We start from the raw sequence: 17,527 nt of genomic DNA on the forward strand, positions 1-17,527 counted from the left end.
TAGTCATTATAGAATACAATGTAAATCCCCAAACCTCACACAGGTTGAACCAGGAAAATATTTACGGTCTGAAAATAGATTATAAGTGTTTGTCACGTGCAAAGACATCAGCATGTCTCATAAGCACAAGTGGGGCCTTGGCTGTTGTGTGCAACTCTTTGACCTTCGGTAATGAAAGCCAAATCATATCACCGCTATTAGCTGCAGAGGAATATAATAATAATAATAATAATAATAATAATAATAATAATGACCGCTAAAATAATTTTCTAGCTATGGGAAATAGTGTTTTGCAAAAAAAAAAAAAAACTATAACCAGATTTTTGCAGCATTAGGCTGGGTTCACACTGAGTTTTTTGCAGGCAGAAAATCTGCCTCAAAATTGCGTTTGGAATTTCGAGGCAGATTTTGCTCTGCCTGCACGCCGCGAAAATTGGCCATTGAGGACCGCAGGCAAAAAGCGCCACGAAATACACTTTTTCTCTGCCTCCCATTGATGTCAATGGGAGGTCAGAGGTGTAAACGCCTGAAGATAGGGCATGTCACTTCTTTTTCCCGTGAGCAGTTTTTTCCGCTCGCGGGGAAAAAATGCCTCTGCCTCCCTTTGAAATCAATGGGAGGCATTTTTGGCCATTTTTTTGGAGCTTTTTCCGACGCGGTTCCACGTCATAAAAACTCTGTGTGAACTGACCCTAAGAAGGATTGCTTTCTTTAGAACACCCTTTCTATAGAGTCTATTTAGGAAAACAAAGCTACTATTATATCCCCTAAACCACCAGATCACTCATAAACCACTATCCTGCTCCCAGCACCAGCTGATTGGAATTACCACAGCAGCATCAGATGAAGCCACATTTTGTAAATGTTTTATATAAAACACAGATTTATGGACTTATTTCCCCTACAGAAACGAATGGTGCTGGTATAAGGCCTGACCTCTATGCAAGATCGACAATTTTAACTTTGCATAGAGATCAGGCCATATACCAGCACTTTTATTTTCTATATAGGGGTTAATTAGGGATTTATGGGTCCCTTTGGACAACAAATGTATTTGTGCACAGACTAGCTCCTATAGATACTGGTTTATCTATAGAGCGGTTATGAGCAAAAATGCTATTATCCCAGTTGGACAGTCAAATTTTTTTACTCAGTTCGACGAGGGGACCAGACTATGCGATCGGTTGATCGCTCATGTAATACACTGAAATTCTGCTGTATTACAGTGAATTATGCCTTTCAGCATAATGCCGACAGGCATCCTATTAGGCCCTGATTCTAGCAGTGTGGTAAGATGGCAGGCTTGGGGCCTCCCATGCTGCCAAAGCAACCCATCGGCAACCAGTTATCGTGTAAAATCAATAGGTGACAAAAGGGACCTCCTCTCTCTGTCTAACCACTTCGATGCCGTTGTTAACTAGATTGTGCCCAGTTTGTGCCACTGCAGACACACATTCCATAAATAATTAAGCAGGTTCTCCAAAGTATGATAATACCCGATATGTGGTTATAAACTGCTGTTTGGGCACACTGCCAGGCTTGGAAGGACCGCCCTTTGGCTTTTGTAGCGTGGATCTTGCTTGGTAGTAGTTTTGTGTTTTACTGGTGTTTCAATTTAAAATGAGGGGGCATATGTAAGCTTTGCAAAGTATTTTAGGGCATAATGGAGGTGGTATAATAATGGAGTAAATAAATAATAAAAAAAAAAATTGATGTGTAATACGCTCTGAAGCACTCCTTTATGCACACGTCAGGTTTTTCGGGGCAGGTGTCCATTTTCAATCCCCTTTTGGAATACACTCTGCAAAGAAGAGAAGGACCCACAAAAAATGCAGTTTGGGAAACTCTGCTGGGAATGTGTTGCCCTGGTAAAATACAAATGGCATCGCCATACAGATGTGATTGGGTCCTCCTCTTCCTAGTTCCCAAATAGCAGGGCCTGGATAACCACCTCTTACAACTGAATGAATGTTCCAGTCTGACCTGAATATCGGGATAGCACGTAAGCATTCTACAATGCCATCATGTCCCATGGCCAGCTTTTATTATATGGGGTCCGTTGTACAACTTCCGGTATTTATGTTGTTCCGCTCCTCTGATGGAGCAGAACGGAAAAACGAAACGGAGATGTGAGGCCTAACATGAATTTAAAAAACTTGTGGTAGACTTGTGGAAGGGTACAAATAACCAACAGAACTGTAATGCAAACTTGAGTGACTGACTGGGGTTCCTTAGTTTTCAAGATCAAGGGGAATATGCCATTAATATGTGATCTTAGTTCTACCAGACAGTGCGACTTGCTTCCATTCAACTGAATGGGGCTGAGCTGCAATATCAGATACAGTGCATTCCATCAATGTTAAAAAAGGACAGAACCCAGCTCTAGGGAAAAGTTTGGGCATCTTCATATACCATGCCCGTGAAAAATAAAAGGTTCGTAATCTTTCAAAATTAATATATTAGACAAGGAGAACCTGCAAAAACACACATGGTTTAGAATTATTACCGCCATTACTTAAAATATATCCATTAGCTGACCTGCAATATATCATTTTTAGGCCAACCACCTAAATGTGAACTCAAATCTATTTCCAATCTAGCAAAACCCCTAAGCTTTACTCACATTACCACATATCCATTTTGGTTAATATTCACTATGAGAATCTAATCCCCATCTATCCAATGGCAGTCCAATATACAGGGTATTATTCCACAAAACATGAACACATGATTTCTTTTAAATCACATCAAGTAATAAAAAGGAAGGTATGGCGTTAGATCCTCTAGTAAAATCAAGTCTATTCGGCTTTGAGTTTCAAAAACTAAGGTCGCTGCTTCAACGGTTAAAAGAATTGTGTGTAATATTCTGTGAAATATTTGGCTTAGTGAACGTGTCACGGATCATCCATACATATGGTTCTCATGCTTAACATACCTTGCTTAGTTAGGGCCTCCTGGAGAGCCGGAGTAATCATTTCTCTTGGTTCCTCATGCCCTTTCTTGTCAGAGTTCAGCAGAGATCTCCCCAGAGTTCCTGCTTCTTCATCGATATCCTGGTCCCTCTGAGAAAATAAAAATATTCTTTATTTATTTATTATTTCCATTCACCAACTATCCTCTTTAATCTATAAAACATACAGTATACTTAATGTTCCTCAAATTCTGCTCCAATCACAATATTTATTTACACACACACAAAAATTATTTGCTGACAAAACCGTAGCATTTAAAAAAAAAATTATTTATCAGTCCAAACTATAACTGGGAATTTGTGGTTATAGATCTTATAAATAAATGTATCTAGTAGTGGCACGTCAAAATTGTGTAGATGTTTCACCACTCATCTAAGTGGTTTTACAAGTTTAACCAATTGATATGAACATGGTCTTCCAATTGCATTTATTCATAAAATACCAAAACATGAAGGAAAAAAAAATAAATAAAAATGTTGCACCTTGTAGGCCTCATGCACACGACCGTATTTTTCCCCACCCGTAAATACGGGTCCGTGTCACACATTCGACCCGTTTTGCACCAGTATTTACAGACCCGTGCCCGTAAATACAGTTCCGGTGTCACCCGTATTTACGGGCACGTTTTCAATGCAAAATTGCACTGCACTAATCGGCAGCCCCTTCTCTCTATCAGTGCAGGATAGAGAGAAGGGGCAGCCCTTTCCGAGGTAAAAGTAAAAGAAATTCATACTTACCCGGCCGTTGCCTTGGTGACGCGTCCCTCTCTTGACATCCAGCCCGACATCCCTGGATGACGCGGCAGTCCATGTGACCGCTGCAGCATGTGATTGGCCTGTGATTGGCTGCAGCGGTCACATGGGCTGAAACGTCATCCAGGGATGTCGGACCGGATGTCGAGAGGGACGAGTCACCAAGGCAACGGCCGGGAGACCGGACTGGAGGAAGCAGGAAGTTCTCGGTAAGTATGAACGGCTTTTTTTTTTTTTTTTTACAGGTTGCTCTATATTCTGATCGGAATTCACTGTCCAGGGTGCTGAAACAGTTACTGCCGATCAGTTAACTCTTTCAGCACCCTGGACAGTGACTATTTACTGACGTCGCCTAGCAACGCTGCCGTAATGACGGGTGCACACACGCAGCCACCAGTCATTACGGGAGCTCCATAGACTTCTATGGGCTGCCCGTGCTGTTATTACGGCCTGAAATAGGACATGTTCTATCTTTTTCAACGGCACGGGCACCTTCCCGTAAGAAAACAGGAAGGTACCCGTGGCCAATAGAAGTCTATGAGCCCGTTATTACGGGTTGTAATTACGACCCGTAATAACGGGAGTTTTTACGGTCGTGTGCATAAGGCCTTAAGGTGTAGCAAAGAACAAGGATAAGTTGAAGCAAAAATGAAATCTAGTACATTCCACCGAAATTAAGCTAAAGCTAATCTTGGGGTCAGTTCACACGGAGTTTGACATGTGTTTGACGCGGAAACAGTGTCGGAAAACGCGCCAAAATGCCTCCCTTTGATTTCAATGGGAGTCTCGCGGGAAAAAGAATCGACATGCCCCATCTTCGAGCAACAGCCGCGGGCAGATCAAAATCTGCCTCAAAATTCCAAAAGAAAATGGAGGCAGAATTTTCTGCCTGCAAAAAATTCTGTGTGAACATACCCTTAGAGTAAATTACCTCGGCACCATGATTGTAGGTATAACAAAGTAAAAACTTTTGACACTTTCCAGTCTACAGAAGGCAAAACAAAGGGGAGCATCTTGACTTCCTAGTGTGGATCAGTAAATGGTAAATTGGATGAGCACTAATGTTCGAGTCAAGCTGGCCAAACACATTAGGTAAATGTATTAGGGCATCAACCAAGATGCCAGAACAAATAAGAATAGGGAATGTTGAAGGATCATGTCAACATGCATGATTATTTAATCCCCCCCCCCCCCCCCCTCGAGATAAGCCCTATGGCAGTAAACAAGCATGGTAAAACTGTTCATCTTGTTAACGATAACACCACATTGTCATGACTGCCTTAAGGAGTACCCATCACCTTGTTGACCCTATATACTTTATTTAAAAACACAGCTAACTCCCAGAAAACAAAAAAAATAAAAAATAAATTCTATAAATATAAAAACGCTTTACAAGTCATGGACATTATGCAAATAACCTGACTAACCGCAAGAGTAGGCTCTAAACTTTCAGGCAAGGGGCATGCCCCGCGGTCATCTTATAAACCCCTGGCGACGTACAGTGTCAGAGCCACAAGACCTTGCGCCTCCAACAGCTATATAGATGCCCTAGACAAAAGTATGCAAAATAGCGCTTCTCCAAAAATAAAAATAGGGGGGACTCCGAATTTCTCAAGTTGCAACCCTATAAAGTCTCCCTATAATTTCTCAAGTTGCAACCCTAGAGAGGCTTGAAATAGGACTCAGGTTATCAACCAAACCAGATGCATGTGATAGAACATCCTTGGGGATTTAACAGTTAGTATAAATAAACAGAACAAGTAAGGATGCCCATACACATTAGATAAAAGTTAAACCAGCTAACTATCTAATGCAGGGGACTCAAACGCACGGCCCAAGAGCCGCATGCGGCCCCTGAGACTGTCAATTGCGGCCCACGGGGCTCCGTAGCTCCCTCGGGAGAGGAGAGAGAAGTCAAGGAGTGCGCCGGCGCTCCTTCATGCCGTCACACAGCCCCTGTAGATAGTGCACCCCCAGCGGGTTTGACAGCGCTACACCCCAACTCCCTGTAGATAGCTCTATTGGGGCTCGCTCTAGGAGTGTCAGGAGCTTCCCTAGAGAAGGCGTCCCAGAACAGAGACTATACTAGCGCTCTGCTCTGGGACGGGAAGCCCCTGACATCACTGTCCATATATGGACAGTGATATCAGGAGCAGAGCTGAAGTCCCAGGCAGAGTGCTAGTAGCACTCTACCCGGGTCTCCTGCTCTGGGGATGCCCCTGAGATCACATTCCAGGAGGATCCCCTGATGCCACTGTCTAATGGACAGTGACGTCAGGGGCTCCTCAAGCAGAGGAATACCTGGCAACGCTCTGGCTGGAGATTCCACTCTGAGAGGGAGGCCCAATGGCACTATCTACAAGGGTAAGGAAGGGTGTGTGTCTGTGAGTGTGAGTGTGTGTATAGAGGGCATGGTGGCACTATCGAAGAAGGGATTGCCCAATCTTGACAGTGTGTCCGCAAAACGCTGCCAACTGAGCCACCGGACTGCATTTAGCGACAAACTGGATTGTTAAAATACATGTGGAGTAAACTCACAAATTTTCGGTAAATTTAAACCTAGCGGTATTATAGTAATGTAGTATTGTTATAATAGTTCAAATAAATTGATTAACAATAATTTTGTTTTGAATCAAATTTGAAGGTAATGCTTACCATCAACTTAAAAATGTTTCTATGTTCAGCCCATTTACCCGGCCGCGTTTGAGACCCCTGATCTAATGTGTATGGAGGTATCCAAACGCTCCCCCGACGGCAGAAGTCAGGGAAAATGAAGATCGCTTGCTCCCGCAGAAGATAAGTTGCTGCCGGAGGTGTCTGGCAGTGCTTCATTCCCATCTCTCCTTTGAAAACACATGCAGACTCAGACAGCTACTAGAACTGTATAGTAAACTTTAGACAGGAGGCAAAGGAGGACAGGATGAAGGCAAATATTGTTCAGTCAGCTAGAATGTGGAAGTTAAACATCCTTCACACCATATTTTATTTTATTTATTTTTTTATAACTACAATAAAAGTCAATGGCTGATGTATGAAATTTTATCATACAGCTGCACCTTTTGAGCGTATAATTTAAGGAGTTCTCCAGGAATAACGAAAATTAAAAAATACATTACTATACTCCCCTATTCTACAGATTCGGAACACAATTTATTTTTAAGTTTTCAATCTAATTGTAAGTTTCCTAACCCTTTTACCTCTCCCTTCTCTTCCTCCTTCCCTTTCTATTTTTTTCCCCCTCACCCACTGTACTTCCCGTTGCTTCACTGGATGCTCTGTGATACAATGTTTGAACACTGCGGAAAAGAGGTCCACACTTATACAACTCCTCTGGAAGAAAAGGAAGTAGAATTTCTCCAAAAGAGGGACTTTTGCTCAGACCACATCCAAAATCTCCGCAACCCCAGATTTTCGGATGTATATCTCAACGCCCCACCCGATTCCAAAACCAAAAAGGTGTCACCATACCAATTATCCCACTTGATACCATTGGAGCCCCTGGCACAGATGGAGTAGGCAGGTGCCTCTTCATAAAAGGTAAGATGGCAAACACTGCTTACTTTTGCGACCTAGTACCTTCCCAACACTGGGCAATTGACTTTCCTGGAAAACACTGCTCTAGAGGAGTTTGCAAAAGGGACTCTGGTACTTGGGCGAGGGGGGGGGGAGGGGAAAGAGAAAAAAAAAAAAAAGTACAATCCACATGCTAGAGCAATCCCTTAAACGCTCCATAAATACTTCTGTAGATGAACGGACAAGGCTCAAGGGACAAACTCTGATCATTAGCAAACACCTCACTTATCACTTTAAAATTTGGCCATAGGCCTAATCGTACCCTTGCCGAGAATCTCCACACCCAAAGTCTGGCACCTTTGTTCCCTACATTACATTTAAGAGGCTCCCATGAACATGTCCGCTTTCCGTTCTAACTATACTGAACTCTAAAACCTCCCCACGCAACATCGGGACACCACTGTCCCTCACAGTATTACATCCATATGTTCCTACCTTTGGGATTCAGGGTTGAGATGCATCCCTGTAGACACCTTGGCTGCTTTAGGACTCACCCCTACTGGAGGAGGAAATTTTTTTGGCCCTTAAAAAGGTGTTGTGCAGTCCCTAAAAATTGATGGCCTATTCTCAGAATAGGATATGAAGCCACAGAATAAAGACAAAGTTGTAGTTTTAACCCCACGGTGAAAGCCGTGAAAACGAAACTCTAAAAACGATTGAGGAATCGCAGTTTTTTTCTAATTTCAGCCCGAAAATAATTTTTTTTTCAGTTTCCCAGTACATTATATGGTACTTTAAATGCTACCAATAGAAACTACAACTCCTCCTGCAAAAAATTAGCCCTCACACCACTCTTGACCGAAGAATAAAAAAAAAAAAAAAAGTTATGGCTCTTCGAAGGCGGGGTGTGAAAAATGAAAATAAAAAAATGGCTCCATCCTGAAGGCGTTAATAAACTAAACAGAACCATACAGCAAAAGTGGGTAACATACTTACACTAAAAATGTGAACTAAAGTCTTAAGGTACTCTTACACGGCCTGACAAGACTGCTCGTTGATCTGCGCTCGTTTGCTCCTTTCACAAGTAGCTAGTATGGGGGCGAGCGCTCATTACTACGATCGCTTGTTCCCATACATTTCTATCATGTCAGCAGCACATCTCCCGGTTTACACAGGAAGATGTGCTCCCGACAACGAGAATATCATTGGCATTTAAAACTATACAATCGGGAACGAGCGTTTTCCCAATCATTGGCCGGTGTAAAAGAGCCCTAAGTTTCCAAACAAGGCTTTGAAAGGGTACTGCCCGTTTATCAAAATTTAATTTGCACAAAATAGGGCACATTTATGATTATCCAAAGCAACCCAATCACTGTGCAGCTTTCATTTTTACAGAGCAGTTTAAGAAAAGAAAGCGTAGCTCTGATTGGTGGGGCATGAAGGCCACTTTTTCCTTCAGGCAGTTTTGATGATTGAGGGCCATTGTCTTATTAGCGGTGTAACAGAACTACAAAGACTCATTGACTGGTGGCATTGGATCTGCAATACATCTATGAATTCATTTCAAACACTTTTCGTTCAAATCTGGTTTACAGAAATGTTGCGTTTCCATAGTAACAGGACAATTCTTACAAATCAGCCAAAATATAGTGTTTGCTGGGGATGAATTTCAGCAGAAGAAAACTTTATAATGGAGACGTCAACATGGTTTATGCATACAAACATTGAATAAAATAGTGTACCTGCTATGCCACACAACTATGTTCACTGCTAGGAACAGGATTTTCACAGGTGAAAAGGCTGCTGTGAGAATTCATCAGTAACCATTACACTATAAGTCACATTTAAATATTCAATTTATAAAAGAAAAAAAAAATCCAGGCAAATATCACCATAACACTTACTTGCCATGGTATCTCAGATTTGAAAATATTACCAAGTGACATTCACCTCCCTCATTGGTGCCCAGTTAATAAAAAACAGATTTTGACATCCCTCCAGTTACTGCACCATGTAGATCGCAAAAGATCATATGGACATGCAATGGGCAGGGGCAAGCAGCATCAGACTTGGACCACTAGAACCTCACCTGTCATAGCCGCAGACCTGTCCGGGAAACAGAGGAAGATGCAGCAGCTTACTGTAAAGAAATCCCGCTCACCAGCTACAGCCCGGGCCTTATGTAGAGTCAGCTGGCTGATTTAGAAGAGTGCCACTGGCTCGGTGTATTAAAATGCGTCCCACTAGCCCGGTGTTCCTAAAGTATATGCCAGTTCCCTGCTCCCTCCACCACATTACCGCCAGACTCTCGACTCCATTGATCATGCTGTGCTCAGTATTAATACATGTGCATACAAAGGTTCTGCTTTCGTTTATTAATGTGTATACCGGGGCAGGCATATATATGTGTGTACATATAGATTTAGATGGCTGCGAGAGATTGTGTAATCCTACTATTTGGTCACAGTAGGTTGATATTTTAGCATTGTATTCTATTTGAGATATTTTTGTCAGTTTTATTTTCTGTAATACAGCATTGTGTGTGTACAGTATATGTTTATTGTATTGATAGAGGATGGGCCCAGTATACCCCAGTGACACTGGGGGCAAGTTATTTACCCCTGCCAGAGCCCCATGGAAAGAGAAATGTATGCTGTAACCTTGTCCAAATCACCATCTTATTTCATAAAAACAGACAAACCAGAAGACAGGCAGAGGTGAGAGTGTAATGAAAAAAGCAAGGGGTAGAAGCAGCATAAAAAGTCCCATACAGGAGAATAGTAATGGAGTGCAAATGTCTGTTCAAATGAATCAGTACTTTATTATTATTTCTCTCCTGCTGGTAATATTTATCATAATAAAAATATATATAAAAAAAATATATATATAAATCTGCATACCTGCATCTGCAGTACTCTATACAGGCGGGAAATACAAAAAGCCATGTTTTCGGCTTGCGCAGAAGCCTTTCTTTATATTTCCTGCCTGATTGCATACCATTACTCCATTCCTTCTTCTGCAGGAGGCGAGAGTTAAAGAGGCCCTGTCACCACATTACAAGTGCCCTGTCTCCTGATCGGCGCTGTAACGTAGCTAACAGCATGGTTTTTATTTAGAAAAACTATACATTTTGAGCAAGTTATGACCGATTTTAGATTTATGCTAATGACTTTCTTAATAGACAACTGGGCGTGTTTTTACCTTTTAACCAAGTTGGCGTTGTAAAGAGGAGTGTATAATGCTGACCAATCAGTGACCAATCAGCGTCATACACTTCTCTCCATTCATGTACTCAGCACAGTGATCTCCCTGTAACCTGTCATTTACAGCGTGAGCTCGCAAGATTACGCCTGCCCTGCTGTAAGGGCCACCGAAACGTTAACGTTGTCGGGAATGTGAGTAGACATCCCGTCCTGGCTGGAAGGAATGTCTAAGCCCTTCCGTAACATTAATATGTCAGTATAAGACGGCACATACTGAACAACGCAGTGTTACTATGCGCTGAGTAAACCAATGGAGAGAAGTGTATGACGCTGATTGGTCACTGATTGGTCAGCGTCATACACTCCTCCGTACAACGCCCACTTGGTCTAAAGTAAAATCACGCCCAGTTGGAAATTAAGAAACTGATTGGAATAAAGCTAAAATCGCTCCTAACGTTGTAAAAATGATAGTTTTTCTAAATAAAAAAGCACTGCTGTCATCTACATTATAGCGCCGATCTCCTTATGTAGGAGTTAGGGCACTTATAATGTGGTGACAGAGCCTCTTTAAAAAAAAGAAACATGATCAAAAAGTCGCATGTGCTCCAAAACTATACGAATAAAAACTAGAAGTCGTCCCGCGAAAAAAAGAAAAGAAAAAGAAAAAAAAAAAAGCAGCATGTCCTTTTTTGCCACGGTTCCGCCATTGACCTCCGTTTGAAATCAATGGGAGACAGAAAAAGCGTTTTTCACCGCATTTTTTGCCTGCGAAAACACAGCGAATACCGTGGGAATAAATGAAGGCAGGTCAAAAGCTGCCTTCAAAATACTCAGTGAGAACAGGGCCTTAGGGGGGAGTTCACACAGAAATCTTTTACGTGGCAACAGCGCCGCAAAACGCGCCAAAATGCCTCTCATTGATTCCAATGGGAGGTGGAGGCGTTATTATCCCGCGAGCGGAAAAACCGTCTCGCAGGAAAAAGGAGACACATGCCCTATCTTCGGGCGCAGAAAACATCAATGGGAGGGCAGAGAAAGCGTATTTTGCTGCGTTTTATGCCTGCAGCGCTCAATGGCCGCGGGCGAAAAACACAGCAAAAATCGGCAAGCAGAGGAAAATCTGCCTCAAAATTCCAAACAGAAAAAACTCTGTGTGAACCCAGCCTCACGTAGGAATGGCTGTTTGTTTACAAAACTTTGGCATTAGAACACATCCTAAGTATTGTGATGAATCAATCTGTGCATTGTGCTATGCGGTTAGTGAGGTGCACAGGTACAAATAAAAAAGACTTATGTTATGACATGCTAATAGCAAACAAAATTGTGCTTCAAAAGATGATGGAATGTTTGAAGGAAAGTAATGCATTTCATTTTTGACAGTTTTATATTGACCCAATCATCATTGTGAGCAATGCAGTTAGTTCTGTCAGGCATGTCCTCCTGCAGTTCTATCATGTCTAGCGACATCTAGTGGTCTTATACAAGTACAACAGACAACATCCCTAAATTCAAAAGCAGACAGATCCACAACTGTTATAAGGCCTTGTTCCCACGGCGTTTATTGGACGAGTTTTGCAGCGTTTTACATGCCGAAAGACTTTAAGCTTCCCATTGAAAATGGAAGAACGCTTTGCAGTGAATACGAAGCGTTTTTTGCGAGCGTGTTTAAAAACAGGGTTGCAGAAAAAAAGGCATCAGGTAAATTCTTGCTGCAGAAAACGCACAACAAACGTGTCTCATTCCCTCAGTCAATGAAAGTCCTAATTATGAGCCCAGAAACGTGCCAAAAATGCATCAAAAAGCCTGTGCTTTAACCCCTTTAGGACGCAGCCCGTTTTGGCCTTGTGGCACAGCCGATTTTCTGACGTGTCAATTTATGTGGTAATAACTTGGGAATGCTTTCACTTATCCAAGCGTTTCTGAGATGTTTTCTCGTGACATATTGTACTTTATGATCGTGGAAAATTTGGTCGATAAATTCAATATTTATTAATTAGTGAAAAACACCAAAATGTAGAGAAAATTTGCAAAAATTTGCATTTTTCTAAATTTAAATGTATCTGCTTGTAAAATAGATCGTAATACCACACAAAATAACCACTAGTTACCATTTCCCAGATGTCTACTTTATGTTTACATAGATTTTGAACGTCCTTTTATTTTTCTAGGACGTTACAAGGCTCAGAACTAAAGCAGCAATTTCTCACATTTCCAAGAAAATTTCAAAAGGCTATTTTTACAGGGACCAGTTCAGTTGTGAAGTGGCTTTGAGGGCTTTATATATTAGATAGACACCATAAGGGCATGCCCACACGTGGCGGATTTCCTCCGCAACTGTCCGCATCAATGCCGCACAGAATCTGCATTGCAGATTCTGCGGCGGATCTGCCCAAAATGTGCAGTAAATTGATGCGGACTAGCCGCTGCGTATTGAGGTGAAAGTACTTCCCTTCTCTCTATCAGTGCAGGATAGAGAGAAGGGACAGCACTTTCCCTAGTGAAAGTAAACGAATTTCATACTTACCGGCCGTTGTCTTGGTGACGCGTCCCTCTTTCGGCATCCAGCCCGACCTCCCTGGATGACGCGGCAGTCCATGTGACCGCTGCAGCCTGTGATTGGCTGCAGCCGTCACTTAGACTGAAACGTCATCCTGGGAAGCCGGACTGGAGAAAGAAGCAGGGAGTTCTCGGTAAGTATGAACTTCTATTTTTGTTACAGGTTGCTGTATATTGGGATCGGTAGTCACTGTCCAGGGTGCAGAAACAGTTACTGCCGATCACTTAACTCTTTCAGCACCCTGGACAGTGACTATTTACTGACGTCTCCTAGCAACGCTCCCGTAATTACGGGAGCCCCATTGACTTCCTCAGTCTGGCTGTAGACCTAGAAATACATAGGTCCAGCCAGAATGAAGAAATGTCATGTCAAAAAAGCAAGACGCATCCGCAGCACACATGACATGTGCATGACAGCTGCGGACTTCATTGCGGAATTTAGAATCTCCATTGAAGTCAATGGAGAAATTCCGCCATGAGTCCGCAACCAGTCCGCCACTGGTCCGCAACATCCATTGCATGCTGCGGACACCAAATTCCGCACCACAGCCTATGCTCCGCAGTGGAATTTTCAGCCTCGTCTAAACGAACCCTACTAAATAGAAGTGGAAGTCAATGGAGAAACGGCTCCGCTGCGGATTAACGCTGCAGAGTTTACACAGCGGAATTAAAGAGCAATTCCGCCACGTGTGGCTTTGCCCTAAATCACCCCATTTAAAAAACTGCACACCTCAAAGAATTCAAAACAGCATTCAGAAAGTTTATTAACCCTTTAGGCATTTCACAGGAAATAAAGCAAAGTACAGGGGAAATTTACGAATTTCATTTTTTTTGCAGAAATTCATGTGTAATACATTTTTTTCTGTAACACAGAAGGTTTTACCAGAGAAACACAACTCAATACTTATTGCCCAGATTCTGCAGTTTTTTAGAAATATCCCACATGTGGCCCTAGTGTGATAATGAACTGAAATACCGGCCTCAGAAGCAAAGGAGCACCTAGTGGATTTTGGGGGTCTACTTTTTTTTAGAATATATTTTAGGCACGATGTCAGGTTTGAAGAGGTCTTGTAGTGCCAAAACAGTGGAAACTCCCCAAAAGTGACCCTATTTTGGAAACTACACCCCTCAAGGAATTTATCTAGGGGTATAGTTAGCATTTTTCGCCCACAGGTATTTTGCTATATTTATTGGAGTTAGTCTGTGAAAATGAAAATCTACTTTTTTTTCTGAAAGAAACATAGAAATTTGTGATATTAAGGGTATGTTCACACGCAGTGACCATAAAAAGTCTGAAAATCAGGAGCCGTTTTCACCTGAAAACGGCGCTGTATTTTCAGACGGTTTTGTAGCAATTCGCGTTTTACGCGTCGTATTTTACGGCCGTTATTGGAGCGTTTTTTCAATGGAGTCAATGAAAAACGGCTCCAAAAACGTGCTAAGAAGTGACATGCACTTCTTTTCGCGGGCGTCTTTTTACACACCGTATTTTGACAGCGACGCGTAAAATTACACCTCGTGGGAACAGAACATCGTAAAACCCATTGCAAGCAATGGGCAATGTTGGTAGGCGTATTAGGGGCATTTTTTCAGGCGTAAAACGCTCGAATTACGCCTGAAAATACTGAGTGTGAACATACCCTTACAAGGAAGAAAGAAGAAAATGCACCACAACATTTGTAAAGCATCTTCTCCCGAATACGGCCATACCCCATATGTGGTAATAAACTGATGTTTTGACAGCAGAGCTCAGAAGGAAAGGAGCACCATTTGGATTTTGGAATTTTTCTAAAGGTATAGTTAGCATTTAGACCACACAGGGTTTTTTGCAGAATTTAGTAGAATTAGGCCATGAAAATGAAGATAAACATTTTTGCCTACTAAAATGTTGATTTTTTTTCATTTTCACAAGGGATAAAAAGGAGAAAAAGCAGCCCAATACTTGTAACGCAATCTCTCCAGAGTATGACAATATGTAGTAATTGGTAATGTGGTAATAATTGTTGTTTTTAATAGAAATTAATTAACCTTTGCAGGACTGATCTTTTTGCTTTTCCATTTTAGTTTTTCCCTCCCCGCCTTCCAAACGCCATAACTTTTTTATTTTTCCATCAATGGAGTGGTGTGAGGGCTAATTTTTTGCGGGAAGTGTTGTAGTCTCTATTGACACCATTTAAAGTACCATATAATGTACTGGGAAACCGAAAATAAAATTATTTCCAGGGTTAAATTGGAAAAACGGATTCTGCATCATTTTTACCGCTTTCACAGTGCGGTAAAAACGACAACTTAACTTTATTCTGTGGGTCAATAAGATTACGGTGATTCCAAATGTATATAGTAAAATATAAAAATAAAAAATAAAAATACTTTTACAAAAGAAAAATCTATTTGTTAAAAACAAAAAAATTGTTTTGTATCCACACATTCGGAGAGCCATAACTTTTTTATTTTTTGGTCGATTGAGCGGTGTGAGGGCTTATTTTTGGCTGTAGTTTTTATTGGTATCATTTCGTGTTTGACCAAAAACAGTGATGGTCAATTTAACTTCTCTTTCATACGGCGTTCATTATGCGCTAAAAATTACAGTTTTACTGTATTCTGCGGGTCGGTACGATTACGGCGATACCATATGTATATAGTTTTTTTTATGTTTTGCAGCGTTGCACAATAAAATCACTTGTGTATAAAAATAAATTTTCTGTGTCACCATATTCTGAGAGTCATCCCTTTTTTTTTTTTGTCAAAAAAAGCGGTGTAAGGGCTTTTTTTTTTGCGGGAAGGGTGTTAGTTTTTATGGATACTATTTTGGGGTACATGCGACTTTTTGATCACTTTTTATTCTATATCTTGTATTAGAACGGTCAGCTACTCACTGACAGCAAGCATAGTGGGTCCTGACGTTGTCAGGACCCACTAGGCTTCAGTCTATGGCATAGCCGGACGCCATTGTTTGGTGTCCGGTTGCCATAGTCACCATCGCCGGCCGCTATCGTGTAGCAGGCCGGCGATGGCAGCTTAACCCCTAAAAAGCCGCGATCTCTATAGAACGCGGCTTTTAAGGGGTTAATCAGCGGGGACACAGCGATCGGTCCCCGCTGTAGGAGCTGTGACAGCTGCTGTACGAGACAGCAGCTGTCACAGCTCCTGTATGTGTCGGGAGGACGGCGATACCCCATATGTGGTAAAAAACAAAACAAAACACAAAACTGCTGTTTGGACCCATGGCAGGAAGGGAAGGAGTGCCATTTGGATTGGAGTTCAGATTTTGCTGGAATGATTTTTGAGCACCATGTCGCATTTGCAGAGCTCCTGAGGTACCAGTACAGGGGAAGCCCCCAAAAGATTTGGAAACTAGACCCCCCCCCCCCAAAGTATTTATCTAGTGGAGTAGTGCGTATTTCGAGCCTAACTTTTTTGGTAGGATATGATGCAAAGTATATGTGAAAAATGTAAATGTGATTTCACAGACGTGTCATTTATAGGACACATATTTCCTACAAAGTACCTTAAACTGAATTGCACCCAAACATTGATTATGACTTTTCTACGATGTTTATAAATACCCCCATCTGCTGCTCAAATGGTGGGCCCCAAAAAGGAGCACCCTGCGGCTTTCAGGACACAATTTTAACTAAATTATAGGCCCTATTCCACACCTTTAGAGGATTTCAGCTGGCAGAACAATGCAACACCCCCAGAATTTACCCCATTTTCAAAATTACACCCCTAAGGTATTCATCTAGGGGGTGTAGTGCACATTTTGGTCCAGAAATTATGCAAAGCTGGTGTGAAACATTTGAATGAATTTTTTTTTCTCAAAAGTCTCATTTTAAGGGTATTTTTGACATGCAAAATTCATAACACTGAAGGAATGCACCCCAATATTTATTGCACCGTTTCTTGTGTTCAATAATACCTCTACTTTGGCCACAGTCTGCTGCCTAGCCACACGACAGGGTCCGAAACTATACAACATCCCCAGAAGTTAATCCATTTTGAAAACATTACCCCCTAAACTTTTTATTTAGGAATGTAGTGAGCAAAGTTTTTAAAAGTGCAAATAATGGGGGTTAGGACTAAAAAATAAAAAAAAATAAAAAAAAGTGTGCCATTCTGGTACAGCATATATAAATGCCATGTATTCTCACAATATACTCCTCTACTCTGTTACTCCCTTGTTTAGAAGTATGCTGCATTCCTGGGGGATCAAACAATAGGAGTGCCAATTTTTACTGGTCAAAAAGGCTTGTCCCCAACAGTGAATTTTTGCCTGTAGTTACTGCATCACCATATCATGCCAACAAAGCGGTTGACCATCAAACATAGCCCTGGTTTGATACATAGTAAGTTACATAGCAAGCGAGGAAAATTGTCCTGTAGTGAAGGGCAATATAGAGGAAAAATCAGTACAACCGTGTTGAATCTCAAGCGTGTTCACAGGATAAAGGAACAGTTGCAGGAAAATATATACAAACATCTTTTTCAAAAGGGACTGGTTGTACAACGCCTCTTTAGCACCATCAATCTC

The 17,527-nt window shown here is 41.7% G+C and overlaps 1 protein-coding gene across 2 annotated transcripts in view; it reads right to left on the reverse strand.

The window, feature by feature from the left end:
* Positions 1–17,527, reverse strand: part of LOC142742780 (S-adenosyl-L-methionine-dependent tRNA 4-demethylwyosine synthase TYW1-like) — a 197,188-nt gene that overhangs the window by 143,696 nt on the left and 35,965 nt on the right. For both annotated transcript variants that reach the window (XM_075852901.1, XM_075852902.1), the window contains exon 8: positions 2,936–3,062. In XM_075852901.1, coding sequence (XP_075709016.1) covers positions 2,936–3,062 — 127 coding nt within the window. The remainder of the gene's footprint in view (positions 1–2,935; positions 3,063–17,527) is intronic.

Source organism: Rhinoderma darwinii, chromosome 2 (genome assembly GCF_050947455.1).
Source record: "Rhinoderma darwinii isolate aRhiDar2 chromosome 2, aRhiDar2.hap1, whole genome shotgun sequence".
NCBI classification, from domain to species: Eukaryota; Metazoa; Chordata; class Amphibia; order Anura; family Rhinodermatidae; genus Rhinoderma; species Rhinoderma darwinii.